The sequence below is a fragment of the Phoenix dactylifera genome, chromosome 2 (assembly GCF_009389715.1).
Source record: "Phoenix dactylifera cultivar Barhee BC4 chromosome 2, palm_55x_up_171113_PBpolish2nd_filt_p, whole genome shotgun sequence".
NCBI classification, from domain to species: domain Eukaryota; kingdom Viridiplantae; phylum Streptophyta; class Magnoliopsida; order Arecales; family Arecaceae; genus Phoenix; species Phoenix dactylifera.
In genome coordinates this window covers 4,219,663-4,236,237 of record NC_052393.1, presented here as the reverse complement: position 1 = coordinate 4,236,237, position 16,575 = coordinate 4,219,663, and the positions used below count along the sequence as shown (strand labels likewise).

Genomic DNA, 16,575 nt, shown 5'->3' with positions numbered 1-16,575 from the left:
CTGCTAGATCTATATATAGGCATTTATATAATTTTTCTTCCCTTTTACTAATGATGAGCCTGATCTATGTATGAAAATGGCACTTGAACCTGGGTGTGGTAAGGGGTGTGGCAAACTAACACGGCAGCTTATAACTGAAGTTGGCAGCAATGAAGTGAAACAGGCTATATACACTTTCTTTGTAGTGCAATAGAAATGTTTGTACAAGAGATGCTATACAATTTTAAGATTGTTTTCATTGACTCATGGGTTTGTGAATATCCATCTGTTGCAACTAGCTCTGCATGCTTATATTTTTAGGATTTTTCTGCACACTTCTGGTAACTTTAGCTGACAGTAGAGATTACAGGAAAAAAAATATTATCCTCAATTATATCATCTATGGTTTTGTGCTTCATTATAAGTGGACTTTTTCATCTGAACTTTTACCGTTGATCAACTACATTATTCATATCACATACATCGGAGGCAGCTACCTAGAGTGACCCTGGTAATCAGATAAAACGAGGGTGTGGCATTGTTGCTATGGAAATCATAAATATTAGCCTTCATGTATGAAAGGGAGCTACGGTCATCCGAGTTATGGAATTTATGGCGTGGGTTGTATTTGTTTTGTCTTGTAAAGTATGGTCTACAGATATGTTAGCTTTTTCTCTCTCTTTCTGATTGTGGGAAGGCTAGTTCAGGACCTCAACAGGAAGCGCCTGTTGATTGGTGGCTATTGTTAAGGACGTGCAAGAGCTAATAAATCTGGCAACAATCGACCTAGGAAAAAGGAAGCTCCTTAACGAATGGGGACTCTGCGACCGGAGTACACGAGAAGCTGCATGAAGTATCGGTATCAAATCCGTTTGGAAAGAGAGAGAGGTGTAGCATACGCAGCATTGCCATAGCACGATAGGAAAAAGGAAGCTCCTCATCGAATGGGGATTGAAAAACTTTCTGCATTTTCATTCTTCCAGATCTGCAACAGAATCATAGAAAAAAAATTCAAGCTGAGTCATCCATAGGGTCCAGCGCTCATCTAGAAAACAAGTAGGAGATAGATTTAGAGATCAAACCACAAATTGTGCCAAGCGTATTAGGAAAGTAGAGAGAGATAAGATTGTCACTCGTCGAGAAAATTTGAGCACAAATTCTCTATAAGGCAGTCTTATACATCATACGCAACATTTTGCATGGTGCCATCGAGTGCTGCACAGCATTCTGCTGTGCAAGTAACGCACTTGCAGGGAATCCTGGTTCAAAAATATTTCTAATAAAAAATTTTACCCAAGCTGGAACTAATAACTTCCGTACGAGCTACCACTCCACGCCAAGTATGATGTTGACAAACCTTTGCAATAAGAACCAATGCACCGAACAGGAAGCACCCTTACCATGGTTATCCGGTGCCCATAATTTGCTGAGCAGCAACAAAAAAAGAACCAAATGCCTGCAACAATGCATCATATTTCGACATGCCCTAAGATTGAAATTGTGCAAGTCGGAAAAGAAGATAAATCAACATTAACTTTCGAGGCAAAACCACGAGTAAGCTGACAGATCTTCTTTAAAATGGAATCAAAATCCAAGTAGCAGCCAACCAATAACGAGGGACGGTATAGAGCATCGAATTAGCCATCGCTATTCTACCTGTTGAAAGATAATGTATTAAATGATGAGAAGCCCCATCATCATTTAATAAATTACTAATAATTTCTGAGCATAAGATGAGCATGAAGAGAGAGAGGGTCTCGTTGATGATTACTTCTTTGAGCGTTAAACCTGTTCCTCATCTCCAAGAAGGTCTGGGATGCGAGGACGCTATTGGAGCCTGCTTGCTCATGAGGTCTCCTTGTACTTGAAACCACATTCAACGTACTAGCAACCTGCTCCAATCCTCCATACGGTCCATGGCAATACGTCATGATAGTTTTTATGTCGAATAACCCCTCACCGAAAAACACGTCAAGAGGATGCATGAAATCCTCCATCCTCTTCGGCAAAGGCCGGTGAGCTAGAAGCCTAGAATCTTGATCAGTATCCGAAGTCATAGGCACCGGTGAAGGTGATACAGTCAATGTTGGAGACACTTTGAACGAAGCCGGATGATAGCAGCTGCTGGGCGAAGTGGCCGGAGTCGATCCCATGGATATGGAGAAGGTCGAAGTTGAAGCCATCGGAGGCCAGGAAATTTGTAGACTCCGGATGTATGTCGAAGTCCCGGAGGTTGAAATCCCATTCATAGCGGAAGTCGCCGTGGGTGCTGAAGTCGAAGAGGTCACCTTTGGCGTCGGAGAGAGTGAGGCATGCCCGGATGAGGTGGAGGCCGTTGACGTTGGACTTAAGAAGGGCGGAGCGTTCCTATGGAGAGACGAGGAAGTGAAGCTTCTACGGGAGGTGGATGAAGCCGGGAAATTGGATGTCAATCACCGCAAACCAGCCCTTGAGAAGAAACCGGCTTTCCATATAATTCATGAAAATATGGCTCAAAGCTTGGCATCTATCACGCTAATTGTCCGTTTTTAGAATTAACAATTGTAGGAACATGACCCACCCTATCATGCTCCCATAAGGTATAGGCCAATGAGAATATAACAAGGAGAGTAGAATTGTTGACACCTATGAGTTAGGAGATTGAATTTATCATAAAGGGCCATTATTTAGTGAAGTAGTTTTTGAAAAACCATTTTTCTGAATAATGTTATTGCTATATTGTAATAACCATTTGTAACTATTGTAAAGGCATAGACTAAACTATTATAGTATGAAGACAAGGGTCCAGAGGAGAGAAAAGACAAGGGTTCTCGGGGTTTATAAAGTCTTGAGGGGAAAGGTTGGTTTGATTGGTCAGGCCGAGTGGTTCGAACCAACGTTCGGGTTCGGGCTTTCGAGAAAAGACCGGACCGGCTCGACGGAGAACGGGAGTTTGGGTCGAGCGAAGCCAGCTCATATATGCCAATAAACGAGGGTGGCTCTTAGCCGGAAATTTGCGGTTATAGTTTTTTTGGCTCCATTTTTTTTTTCCGTTCATCCTCTTCGATGGCCATGGCGACCTCGTCCGCTACGCTATCTCGCGTAGCCTAAAAGCTTCTTCCGATTTTGTATTGTTCGATCGGATCCTAAGGTGCCTACGATGCTTCGTTCCTTTTGTATTTCTTGGAGTTCTCTCTCCACCAACCAATCGAATTAGAAAGATCCGGCTTTTAAGAACTTTGGTGACCGAAATCCTGTAGAAGATCATCGGCAAAATTACCCGATGGCAAAAAAAAAAAAGGTCAGACTATTGCATTCTCGCATAGAATCTTCGGACGTTTTCTGGATTCGGCCGTCTTGCGAGATAGTCGTGGGAGCTATAAAGCCATTTTCCATGTTCTTCAAGCTGTCTCGCCTTAGCTTGTAGAAGTTTCACACCAAAACTCCTTTCCACCAAGTTGTTCTTTCAATCTTCAGGCCTCCCTCGTGCCCAAGAAATTGCAAAAGCAAAACAAAGTGTATATTTATACGTCTTGGATTTTTCATATTTTTGAGTGTTTGAATAGTTGAATTGTGTCAAAACCTTGTTTCCTTGGCATGCCTCTGGTGAGCTGAAACAATAATCTTGGAGGCCAATATGACGTGCACCACCACCACCAGGTAGATCAACCCTATCGATGTACCCTAATTAGATCCTTTTTATCAGGGATTGGTTGTTTATTTTCCTGCAAAACTTCCTCCTTGAATGGCTTGATCTTGCCATGTACCGACAGGTTTTCTTTCTATTTTTCGACATTAACGTATCAAGAGATTGCCTTCTTACAATATGCATAATGAACCCAGAATATCAACCTATATAATTACCATGCAAATTTCTATGTATACAGAAAGTCTTCCAAGTTGTAGGTTACCAGAATTTGAAACTTAATTAGTCGAGTCTAAAGATTGGAAGGTGCGATCTTTTAAAGTGATTTAAGATAACTAGAAGATTATTCCCATTTTCATTCAAAATTTCAAATATCGCAAGTACATGCTGTGCATTTCACCACCCACTTCCACAAATTCAGGACTTGGGACTCATCAGAGAAGTGTGCGAATTTATGTTTCAGAAGTACCGAGGGAAAGCTGAGAACATCGAAACATTATAGAGAATTAGGAGGGTAAGGTTTTTGGTTCAGATCAGACCAGTTAGTCCTCAAGAAAGACCCAACAAAACGTTTTTATCATTAAATCAAGAAGAAATGAGCAACATAGATGAGAGAAGAAGCAAAAGAAAGACTGACCATTGGTGGAAGTTTGGCGCATGACAAGGGGAGATGATTGTTGGAGAAAGGTACATTGGACTTGAATTTTTAAACAAAGAGCAATGGAAAATAGGAGCGACAGGGCCTCCCTTGAGTCATGAATATTGTCATTCAGTACAATCTAATTTATTCTGAATGTGTAGTCTTGGCCCAATCCATACCAATAGGACCACAGACCAATGTCAAAGAATAAGTCAACTATTATGTTTCTGCAGCGATGCACTTTCCATGAACTTTTCAGCCAATTGCTGACAACAAATATTAGGAGCTACTGAAGAGATAATCATGCAATTTAGGAAGTCACCCCAAAATATTCGAGGAGACAAATAAAGAACCCTTTTTGCTCTTATGCCAGCAGATATATTAACTGATGAACTTTCCAGCTTCTTATGCCAGCAGCATCGTTAAAAGCATCGTCAATTACATATTAATTTCGACGATGCTTTTAAGCGTCGTCATTAGCCGACGCTTTTAAAAAGCGTCGGCAAATGTTGACGGAGAAAAATTTTTGCAAATAAGAGTCGGTAATTTTCTTTTTTTGTGTAGTGCACTGGTGAGATTTTCCTTGCTAGTACTTACTTTCTCTTTGGATGCCAACCATGTCTTCTCCATTTTACTTTTTCTATATGTTCTTCTGACCAGCCAAAGACATCCCAAAGACATCACCAAGAGAAGAAAAGTAGCTCACTCTGAAAATTGAGCTGCCTTACCTGAGAAAGACGAAAGGACCAGAAAAAATGTGTATTGCTAAGGCTAGAGAATCCACCCATGCATCTAGCCAGCTGTTTAATAACATTTGTTTGCTATCTCTTACATACATAATAAGTGACATCAAACTTCATTTGTTTGCTATCTCTTACATACAAAATAAATACAAACATCCAATACATACAAACCCGTGACACACACAAAATAAAACAACTCTCTCAGGCCATCACTGACCATGGAAAGTATAAAGTTCGACACACTAGTCTCAAGCATCATCCAAACTTCATTTTCCCAATGAACATCATTCACATCTCATTTTCCCAATAATGTTGTCAAGAAAATTCTAATATATATAGTGACAAAGCATGCCAAATACTGGTAAACCTCATCAGCCTAAGGAACAATGAAAATACACATCAGAGCTGCCTCTATCTTCAGAATGGCATGCACTTGTCACTAGCACCTCTATTCTACATAACCAACACCCATGCGAAAAGTTGATGAAATCTATCAAATTAAGATGCAAGAAGAACATCCATTAGTACCAGCTCTCTCTCTCTCTCTCTCTCGAATGGGATTCATTTGTGACAACATTGCAAGGCCTTCCATTTTAAAAGATTTCACCATCCAGAAGTTTTGCAGCAATCATATTTTGAAAGTAATCACACAAAGTACAAGCACAAGTTAAAGCTATGAAGCACTACACATGCTAAAATTTACTGCAAATTTTATCAATAAATAACTTTTTTCCCTTCATAAATGTATTTGTGCATTTCTTAAATTACGTCCCTGTGCAACAAAACAGAATGGGTCTCACAGGTCCAACACAAATATTAACCCAAACAAAAGGAAATCTAGCTATGACCAAACATAATCAAGCTCTTGAAAAAAAGAGTGTTAAAAACAAAACAAAACTAATTTTGAGCTTAGGACCCAACAACTAGAAGCTACACTCAGCAACTTCCAAAACTTCTGGAGCGAAAAAGCATATATAATATAAAAGAAGACCCAACTCAAACCTTGATCGATGAAGTAAGGATTGACCGGTATGGATGCGGTCAGACAAATCACTCCATCATGCTACCAGCATTATCATTTTCCTCCTCTTGATCAATCAGATCAAGATCAGCAAACAGCTCCTCCAAGGGCCCGGAAGGAACATCATCCCCGCAAGCCGTTGAAGCCATCTCCGATGGCTGATAATCTTCGTTGCGGTACAAAGAAATATTAAATCTCAGCTCAGGGTTCTCCTCCAAGTCCCTTAAGAACTCCTCATGCTCGGTATCCTTCTTCTCTTCGTCAGCTCTGCTCGTGGAGGTATTGTCCACGTCCATGTCCAATCTCTTCAGTTTCCAAGGTCGAGGCTTTCCACTTCCGCTGCGGCGCTTCTCCTCGTAGCTCTTCTTTATCAGAACCGCATCTGGCAGGATGAGGCCTTTATACCTGTCAATCTCGAGATCGTTGCAATTGGCCCCATAGAGGTCATAACCTAGGGCATAATCGCCGGGATTCAAGAGGCGGCCGAGATGGGTTCGGACTGTGAAGATGGTGTCGTTCTTTCCGAAATCAGACACCCGGGCCACCTGGGCATAAGCCAGGGAGTACCTCGACCCGCCGACGGTGACCTCCGAGGACTCCACCTCGACGTCGAGCACGATGTACTCCACGAGCTGGCGGCTGGAGAGCAGGGCCCTGAAAGGGGCCCTCCAGTACCGGCTGGCATCGAGAAAGGCGGAGCGGAGGGTGAAGGGGTCGAGGAGGGCAACGGAGTCGGAGATCTTGGTGCAAATGACGAGGGGGCCGAGGTTGCCGAGGGCCTGGGCGGCCTTGGGAGGGAGACAGATGAGGTCCTCGCGGCAGATGGGGCAGATCTCGACGGAGAAGGTGTGCTTGTAGTTGTAGATGTTGCTCTTGGGGTCGTGGGAGACGAGCTGCTTATCGGAGCAGGAGCGGACGGGGACGACGCTGGAGATGAACTTGACGAACTTGACGGCGTGGGAGAGGCTGCCGAAGAAGAAGTCCAGACCACGGTCGGCCTCGGCCCTGCGGAGGGCGTCGGTGTCGGCCCTGTGGAGGAGGATGAGCTGCTCGAGGAAGAAGAAGGTGCGGCGGTGGGCGACATGCTGGCGGAGCTTGACGGCGGCGGACCACTGGTCGGGGTTGGCCTGGGCACGGGAGCACTTAGGGCAGAGACGGTCGTGGACGGTGAACTCGACGAGGTGGGACTGCTCGAGGATGGCGCCGTGGAGGGCCTCGCGCTGGACGCGAAGCTTGAGGCGGAGGCGCTTGGAGTGGGGCTCGGTCCAGACGAACTCGGCGTGGACGAAGCGGACGAGACGGGTAAGGGACTCGAGGCGTTGGAGGCAGAAGGCGAGGAGCTCCTTGGACTCGAGATCGGCGCGGACCCAGGTGCCCGGGTGCTTGAGGTACCTTCGGCACTCGGGGCAGTGGACGACGGTGGCGTGGCGGGGGAGGCCCTCGGTGATGTCGACGCGGGAGCAGAGGCAGCGCACGCACATGTTGGCCGGGTTGGGATCCATCTGCACGCCGCAGATGCAGCACAGCACCGTCCCCAACGTCTGCGCCGGCACGAACATCCCCAACGCCCCCAGCTCCATCGACGACGGCGTCGTCTTCTCTCCTCCTCTCCTGCTAGGGTTAGGGTTAGGGTTAGGAGGACCTGATGGAGATCGAATGGGTGGTCAGATAGATCAAGGAGAGGAAAGACCAGGGTTCTCGGGGTTTATAAAGTCTTGAGGGGAAAGGTTGGTTTGATTGGTCTGGCCGAGCGGTTCGAACCAACATTCGGGTTCGGGCTTTCGAGAAAAGACCAGACCGGCTTAACGGAGAATGGGAGTTTGGGCCGAGCGATTATAGTTTGCGATTATAGTTCCAAAACGAGGGTGGCCTTACCCGGGAATTTGCGATTATAGTTTTTTTAGCTCCATTTTTTTCCTGTTCCTCCCCTTCGATGGCCATGGCGACCTTGACCGCTACGCTATCTCTTGTAGATGAGTTTCTCGTTCTCTTTTTCTTGTTTGTTGAGGTCTAAAAGCTTCTTCCGATTTGGAATTGTTCGATCGGATCCTAAGGTGGTTTCGATGTTTCGTTCCTTTTGTATTTTCTTGGAATTCTCTCTCCACCAACCGAAACTCCTTTCCACCAAGTTGCTCTTTCAATCTTCAAGCCTCCCTCGTGCCCAAGAAATTACAGAAGCAAAACAAAGTGTATACGTCTTGGATTTTTCATATTTTTGAGTGATTGAATAATTGAATTGTGTCAAAACCTTGTTTCCTTGGCATGCCTCTGGTGAGCTGAAACAATAATCTTGGGGGCCAATACGACATGTGCACCACCACCACCACCAGGTAGATCAACCCTATCGATGTACCCTAATTAGATCCCTTTTATCAGGGATTGGTTGTTTATTTTCCTGCAAAACTTCCTCCTTGAATGGCCTGATCTTGCCATGGACCGACAGGTTTTCTTTCTATTTTTCGACATTAACGTATCAAGAGATTGCCTTCTTACAACATGTATAATGAACCCAGAATATGAACCTATACAATTACTATACAAATTTCTATATTATACAGAAAGTCTTCCAATTTGTAGGTAGCCAGAATTTGAAACTTAATTAGTCGAGTCTAAAGATTGGAAGGTGCGATCTTTTAAAGTGATTTAAGATAAGTAGAAGATTATTCCCATTTTCATTCAAAATTTCAAATATCGCAAGTACATGCTGTGCATTTCACCATCCACTTCCACAAATTCAGAACTTGGGACTCATCAAAGAAGTGTGAGAATTCGGGATATGGCGACGGCCACCCTTTGATTTGGGATACTCGCAGACTGGTTCAGGAGTTGTTAGTTGTCCAGATTGGTCATGTGTATCGCGAGGTGAACAGAGCTGCAGACTCGGTCGCCTCATATGTGGCTCATCATTTTGGGGACTTGGGACTAGTCTAGCAGGCGTTCCCCTGTCGTTGCTTAGTTTACTCTCTCTTGACCTGGCAGGATGTATTCAATCTTGATTCATTGAAAATGATATGCCATTTTGACCCAAAAAAAAGAAAAAAAAAAGAAAAAAAGAGAGAGAAGTGTGAGAATTTATGTTTCAGAAGTACCGAGGGAAAGCTGAGAGCATCGAAACGTTATACAGAATTAGGAAGGCTAAACTAAAAGCTAAGTAACGTCGAAATGTTTAGATGAGAGACTATATGTTGGGGAAGTTGATCTTAGTAAGCTATAGGTTCTTTCAAGCAGGATTGCCACAAAGGTTTCATTATGAAAAACTATAGCCATGGAAACAAGATCTACACCCAACTGCAGTTTCTGCAGAGTAACCATAATCATCAAACAGTTTCTGCAGAGTAAAACAGGATTGCCACAAAGGTTTCATTATGAAAAACTGTAGCCATGAAAACGAGATCTACACCCAGCTGTAGTTTCTGTAGAGTAACCATAATCATCAAACAGTTTCTGCAGAGTAAAACAGGATTGCCACAAATGTTTCATTATGATGGCGTCGTCTTCTCTCCTCCATCGATGACGGCGTCGTCTTCTCTCCTCCTCTCCTGCTAGGGTTATGGTTAGGGTTAGGGTTAGGGTTAGGAGGACCTGATGGAGATCGAATGGGTGGTCAGATAGATCAGGGTCCGTAGGAGAGGAAAGGCAAGGGCTCTCGGGGTTTATAAAGTCTTGAGGGGAAAGGTTGGTTTGATTGGTCTGGCCAAACGGTTCGAACCAACGTTCGGGTTCGAGCTTTCGAGAAAAGATCGGACCGGCTTGACGGTGAACGGGAGTTTGGGCCGAGCAAAGCCAGCTCGTACATGCCAATATACGATAGTGGCTCTTAGCTGGAAATTTGCGATTATAGTTTTTTTTGCTCCATTTTTATTCCTGCTCCTCCTCTTCGATGGCCATGGCAACCTTGACCGCTACGCTATCTCTTGTAGGCTATCTCTTGTAGGTGAGTTTCTCATCCTCTTTTTCTTGTTTGTTGAGGTCTATAAGCTTCTTCCGATTTGGTATTGTTCGATCGGATCCTAAGGTGGCTTCGATGTTTCGTTCCTTTTGTATTTTCTTAGAGTTCTCTCTCCACCAACCGATCGAACTAGAAAGATCCGACTTTTAAGAACTTTGGTGACCGAAATCCTGTAGAAGATCATCGGCAAAATTACCCGATGGCAAAAAATAGTCGGGACTATTGCATTCTCGCGTAGAATCTTCGGACATTTTCTGAATTCGGCCATCTTGCCAGATGATCGTGGGAGCTATAAAACCATTTTTCATGTTCTCCAAGCTGTCTGGCCTTAGCTTGTAGAAGTTTCACACCGAAATTCCTTTCTACCAATTTGTTCTTTCAATCTTCAAGCCTCCCTCGTGCCCAAGAAATTACAGAAGCAAAACAAAGTGTATATATTCATTCGTCTTGGATTTTTCATATTTTTGAGTGTTCGAGTAATTGAATTGTGTAAAAACCTTGTTTCCTCGGCATGCCTCTGGTGAGCTAAATCAATAATTTTGGGGGCCAATATGACATGTGCACCACCACCACCAGGTAGATCAATCCTATCGATGTACCCTAAGTAGATCCCTTTTATTAGGGATTGGTTATTTTTTTTCCTACAAAACTTCCCCCTTGAATGGCCTGATCTTGCCATGGACCAACAGGTTTTCTTTCTATTTTTCGACATTAACGTATCAAGAGATTGCCTTCTTACAACATGTATAATGAACCCAGAATATGAACCTATACGATTACTATACAAATTTCTATATTATACAGAGAGTCTTCCAAGTTGTAGGTTGCCAGAATTTGAAACTAAATTAGTCGAGTCTAAAGATTGGAAGGTGCGATCTTTTAAAGTGATTTAAGATAAGTAGAAGTTTACTCCCATTTTCATTCAAAATTTCAAATATCGCAAGTACATGCTGTGCATTTCACCACCCACTTCCACAAATTCAGGACTTGGGACTCATCAGAGTAGTGTGAGAATTTACGTTTCAGAAGTACCGAGGGAAAGCTGAGAGCATCGAAACGTTATACAGAATTAGGAGGGTAAGGTTTTTGGTTCAGATCAGACCAGTTGGTCCTCAAGAAAGACACCCAACAAAACGTGTTGGGTACATTAAATCAAGAAGAAATGAGCAACATAGAGAGAGAAGCAGCAAAAGAACGACGAACCTTTGGTGGAAGTTTGGCGCATGACAAGGGGAGATGATTGTTGGAGAAAGGTACATTGGACTTGAATTTTTAAACAAAGAACAATGGAAAATAGGAGCGACGGGGCCTCCCTTGAGTCATGAATATTGTCAGTCTGTACAATCTAATTTATTCTGAATGTGTAGTCTTGGCCCAATCCATACCAATAGGACCACAGACCAATGTCAGAATAAGTCAACTATTATGTTTCTGCAGCGATGCACTTTCCATGAACTTTTCAGCCACTTGCTGACAGCAAATATTAGGAGCTACTGAAGAGATAATCATGCAATTTAGGAAGTCACCCCAAAATATTCTAGGAGACAAATAAAGAACCCCTTTTGCTCTTATGTTAGCAGATATATTAACTGATGACACATATTTACCTTTCCCACTGATGGTGAGATTTTCCTTGCTATAGTACTTACTTTCTCTTTGGATGCCAACCATGTCTTCTCCATTTTATTTTTTCCATATGTTCTTCTGACCAGCCAAAGACATCCCAAAGACATCACCAAGAGAAGAAATTAAAGTAGCTGACTGTGAAAATTGAGCTACCTTACTTGAGAAAGATGAAATTAGGACCAGAAAAAATGTGTATTGCTAAGGCTAGAGAATCCACCCATGCATCTAGCCAGCTGTTCAATAACATTTGTTTGCTATCTCATACATACAAAATAAGTACAAATTTCTACAAATTTCTACCCCTGACACACACAAAATAAAACAACTCTCTTAGGTGATCACTGACCGTGGAAATTTTCTACCCCTGACACACACAATATATACAAATTTCTACCCCTGGCACACACAAAATAAAACAAATATATATTTGTATCCAATATATACAAATTTCTACCCCTGACACACACAAAATAAAACAACTCTCTTAGGTGATCACTGACCGTGGAAAGTATAAAGTTCGACAAAAAAGTCTCAAGCATCATCCAAACTTCATTTTCCCAATGAACATCATTCACATCTAATTTTCCCAATAATGTTGTCAAGAAAATTCTAATACATATAGTCACAAAGCACGCCAAATACTAATAAACCTCATCAGCCTAAGGAACAATGAAAATACACATCAGAGCTGCCTCTATCTTCAGAATGGCATGCACTTGTCACTAGCACTTCTATTCTACATAACCAACACCCATGCCAAAAGTTGATGAAAACTATCAAATTAAGATGCAAGAAGAACATCCATTAGGACCAGTTCTCTCTCTCTCTCTCTCTCTCTCTCTCTCTCTCTCTCGAATGGGATTCATTGGTGACAACATTACAAGGCCTTCCATTTTTAAAGATTTCACCATCCAGAAGTTTTGCAGCAATCATATTTTGAAAGTAATCACACAATTTACGAGCACAAGTTAAAGCTATGAAGCACTACACTGCCGTGACTGGCTACACGTACCACGTTCCTTCCCGTGGCTGACCATTCACACGTCATGCTCTTGCATGTGACTGGCTATTCACATGCCACATCCCAATCCATGGTTGGCTTACGTACCACGTTTCTAGCTATGGCTAATGTTTACACCATATCCATACCAATAGTTATGATACGAAAACTGAACAATAATAGGCTCGAAAAGACCATCTAGTATAAACCGAGCAATGATAGATTTTCCAAGAAACAGGGTATCTATGGCTGGTTGCACGATGACAAAGCTATCCTTTCTCAAAATATGGCCGCCATGGTGGTGCTCGGAATCGTCCAACGATGGCGGCGGCAATCGGCAAGCAGCCGGCTAACCCAGGCATCACGCCAAGGCGGGGGGGCGAGGACGAGGAAAAAGGGAGTTGAGTGTACCTCAAAACTGGGGATCCGGGAGGCTTTTCGTCGGCCTATACTTTCCGGCGAAGAAGAAAAGAAATTTACTCAAAAAAAAAATAAAAAAAATGAGCCCCATTATTTGGTAAATCTTTCATACTTTATAACCATTACACACAAAAGATATGACCAGCTTGCGTTATGCCATACCCTAGCTAGCTAGTCTCTGCTTTAGATGACACAAAATTAGTCATACGGGAGGATCCATGCGTGATAGCAAGTGGCACTCCACACTGTCTTGTCTTGCGGTTTCAAAGTTGTTCACATTTAAAGGCTTCTCCACCAAGGAGTCCCCTGCCTTGCTCCGTTGTTCTAATTGCTGCTTCATCATGAGCCTTCCCAATGCACTAAGCTCCACAGCCACTTCTTTCATCGTCGGTCTTTCTTCACCTTTCAGACTCAAGCATCTCATGGCGAGCTGTGCGACCGCAGACAGGTGCCGCACACCAGCCTCCTCCGCCAACCTACGGTCCACCTCTTCGAGGAGGCGGTTCTCTTCCAGCAGCATAACAAAATGTGATGCTAAATTCCTCTCCATTTATGGCCTGCAAAAAGATATAGGTTTCTCCGTCGTCAAAAGCTCTGCAAGGACTACTCCGAAACTATAGACATCGCTCTTTTCCGTCAGCACGCTGGTGTAGAAGTACTCGGGGTCCAAGTAGCCTAGTGTCCCTTGAACGAGAGTGGTCACATGACTTCGATCAAATGGAACCAACCTCGAAGCTCCAAAATCCGAGACTTTTGCAGTATAATTCTCATCCAAGAGTATGTTGGAGGACTTGATATCTCTATGAATGATTGGTACGGGGGCTTTGAAGTGTAAATAGGCAAGTGCTTCTGCGGTTTCTGTAGCGATCCTTAGACGAATCTCCCATGACATTGGAGAAGAAGAGCGACCGTTGTGAATGTGATAGAAGAGAGTTCCATTGGGTATGAATTCATAAACTAGCATGGGCACTTGGGACTCTAAGCAACAGTCCAGGAGCTTGACTACATTCTCATGTTTGATCTTGGAAAGAACAACCACCTCGTTAATGAATTGCTCGATTTGGCTCTCATCCACCAGCTTCGACTTCTTAATGGCCACAACACTCTCATCCAACAAAATTCCTTTATAAACAATACCGTATCCACCTCGCCCCACAACTTGATTCTCGTCAAAGCCATCGGTCGCCCTTTCTAATTCTGCTATACTGAAGATCCTATAACTGACTTCACGGGTAGAGATGTGTTGTTGCAACAAAAAGCCACCATTTCTCAGAAAGTACTCTTATTTGAGTTTAGCAATCTTCCTCCCCTTCAATCTCCTGTATGCCCACAAGCTTCTAACGATTAGTATAATTAATAGGCTTCCAACGACTAGTATAATTAATAGAGCTAGCCCTGCACCTGCAAGAAATTCTAAAATTTAAAAAGAAAAAAGAATTTTTTTTCAAAAAGAAATTCTAAAACATGAGAATTTATTTAAAAGGGTGCGCACTGTAATCCCTTTTGCTTCACCCTTCTTCCACCTGTAGCAGCATGAGAGCATGGCTCCAACTAATGTACAATATCTAGTTTTAAGCATCCAAACACCCTGAAGTTTCATTCGCATTAGTTGGAGCGACACTATAAATGCATGCATGGTTTAACGAATGAAACTAATGTACAATATCTAGTTAAACGACTGCCACTATAAATGCATGGTTTCATATTAATTACACGTAAGGGCCAATGAAATTACCTAGACCAATCACGAGAGGAGTGGTCCTTTTGCAGCCGGTGCCCGTCTTTTTGCCGTCACCACTAGTTCCTGGCGGGCAGTGGCAGTGGAACCCACCAACCTTGTTGGTGCACTTCCAGACGCATGGGCTGCCGGCCGGGTCTTCACGGCATTCGTCAACGTCTGAAAAGTCATTGAATCCATGTAAAACATTCAGGCCATCGTTGCAAAGCTTTTCTATTAAAAAAAAAAGGAAAAGGAGAAGGCCATCCATTGAAAACTGAACTCCTGGTCAGTAAAGCAGATTAGTTCATAGTTACATGGATTTTTTTATTAAGAGAGAGAGAGAGAGAGAGAGAGAGAGAGAGAAAGAGATAGAGAAGAGAGAAGCCCATCTAGGCCACTTGCCTTGACATCCGCCTGGAGAATAAGGATTCCGGCCGGCATAGCCCTCTTTGCACTTGCAGCGATAACCAGTACGATTGGGCACGTTGTAGCACTCGCTGTTCTCCAGGCATGCGAGGTCCGTGACGTTCCTTGTGCGGACCACGTCGCAAGTCTCGTTGCCAATCACCCAGTCGAGGACCACGGACCGCGCCGTGTCCGCTTCTCTCGAGTCAAGGTCCTTCTTGATCTCCCCCCCCCCCCGAGAAGTTGAACTGCTCCTGCTCCAGCACGAAGGCCTTGCTGCACTGCTCGGAGATGTTTTCTCCAGCTGGCAACCGCGAGTGGTCGTAGGTCCGCGAACCTGTTGAGCTCCTTGCTGCACTCTGCGTCAGGTTCCTGATGCTCAAGAACTGCAGCTGGAACCTCTTGAGCCCTCTGGGAATGGAGGCCTGGCAGCACCCCACCCCCGAGCACGACCCGTCGATCACGCTATCCGGCGTGAGGCAGAATGACACGCAACCGGTCTTCTGTTTAGCGGAGACATTGAGCACGGCCATGGCATCGCCCCCGATCACCGTGAACTTATTCCTCGTATCGGAGAAGGTGAACGGAGTTCTTTCCAGGTCGAGCACTACTTTTTGTTCGTTCCCGGTGGCACCACGGCCGCAGCGCCAGATGGCCCCCTCGAGCTCCGCGCGGAGGTAGCCTCCGTCCAACGAGAAGCCGAGAATTCTGAGCTTGGTGGTGCCCAGAGGAAGCATGATGGAGCCATTCTCCTTGGGGTCGCAGGTGAGCTCGAAACCTGGTAGGGAAGGAGAGAGGCCCTTGACGCCGAAAGGGTAGGGGATTTCGTCGCAACCGATCGCGTCGGCCTGTAGCATGGATGGACCAAGGAATTCGGATGAGGAGGGCGGCGCCAGCCATAGGAGTTGGAGCAAGATTAGCACAGGCAGAGCCATAGCAGCCGCCTCCTGCTGCTCTTTGGAAGAAATTAAAACTGAGAGACGACTTCGACTCGAAGTCTAGCCTATACCAGGATGCTGGTCACCCACTCTTGTCCCGTTTCTCTTTCCGTTACAAGCGACTCTTCTCCCGTTCTCTTTCCGTTCCAAGCCGTGGCAATCGATAGCCTTCGTCCCTCTGTTTTTTGTTTCCCTGGCGACCCCGACCAAAACTTTCGATCGTCGGAATTCCAACGCGCTGATTCTTTCGACTTTGACGTTCCAGCGTATCAAGGCCTTAATTAAACATTCTTAAGAGCCATGTTATAGTACGTGATAATTGAAAGGTCCATCTAAACTTGGAAAAAAAAGGGTCTATTTATGACTCCAAGCGACCGAAAATACTTTGTGATAAATTGATATGGCATCGACCAACATCTCAAAATATACCAACTTATAAATGATGAGATTTTATATATATTCATTGCTAACAAAATATAGCAATGCTGAAGCAATGAAGAACTCCCATA

At 44.1% G+C, this 16,575-nt stretch overlaps 2 protein-coding genes and 1 pseudogene across 2 annotated transcripts; all 3 read right to left on the bottom strand.

Moving 5' to 3' along the window:
* Window positions 1-2,019: 2,019 nt before the first annotated feature.
* On the bottom strand, window positions 2,020-2,485 carry LOC103698180 (probable CCR4-associated factor 1 homolog 11). The gene is made up of 2 exons (XM_008780168.1): window positions 2,423-2,485; window positions 2,020-2,346 (listed from the first exon to the last, which is right to left on the bottom strand). Exons 1-2 carry the CDS (start codon window positions 2,483-2,485, stop codon window positions 2,020-2,022), a joined length of 390 nt encoding a protein of 129 aa, XP_008778390.1.
* A 3,192-nt stretch (window positions 2,486-5,677) lies between these two features.
* LOC103698178 (60S ribosomal export protein NMD3-like) lies at window positions 5,678-7,765 on the bottom strand. The gene has a single exon (XM_039117921.1). The coding sequence runs from the start codon at window positions 7,586-7,588 to the stop codon at window positions 6,038-6,040; it is 1,551 nt and encodes a 516-aa protein (XP_038973849.1). The 5' UTR covers window positions 7,589-7,765; the 3' UTR covers window positions 5,678-6,037.
* Window positions 7,766-13,090: 5,325 nt separating this feature from the next.
* LOC103697960 lies at window positions 13,091-16,430 on the bottom strand (annotated as a pseudogene).
* Window positions 16,431-16,575: the final 145 nt, after the last annotated feature.

What these genes read in the sequence shown, in the direction of transcription:
- LOC103698180 (XM_008780168.1), bottom strand. Translation starts at nt 2,485, where the DNA reads ATGCCAAGCTTTGAGCCATATTTTCATGAATTATATGGAAAGCCGGTT. An exon ending in CGGTTTCTTCTCAAGGGCTG is followed by an intron (nt 2,347 to 2,422) that starts GTTTGCGGTGAT and finishes GTCTCTCCATAG; the next exon opens with GAACGCTCCGCCCTTCTTAA.
- LOC103698178 (XM_039117921.1), bottom strand. Translation starts at nt 7,588, where the DNA reads ATGGAGCTGGGGGCGTTGGGGATGTTCGTGCCGGCGCAGACGTTGGGG.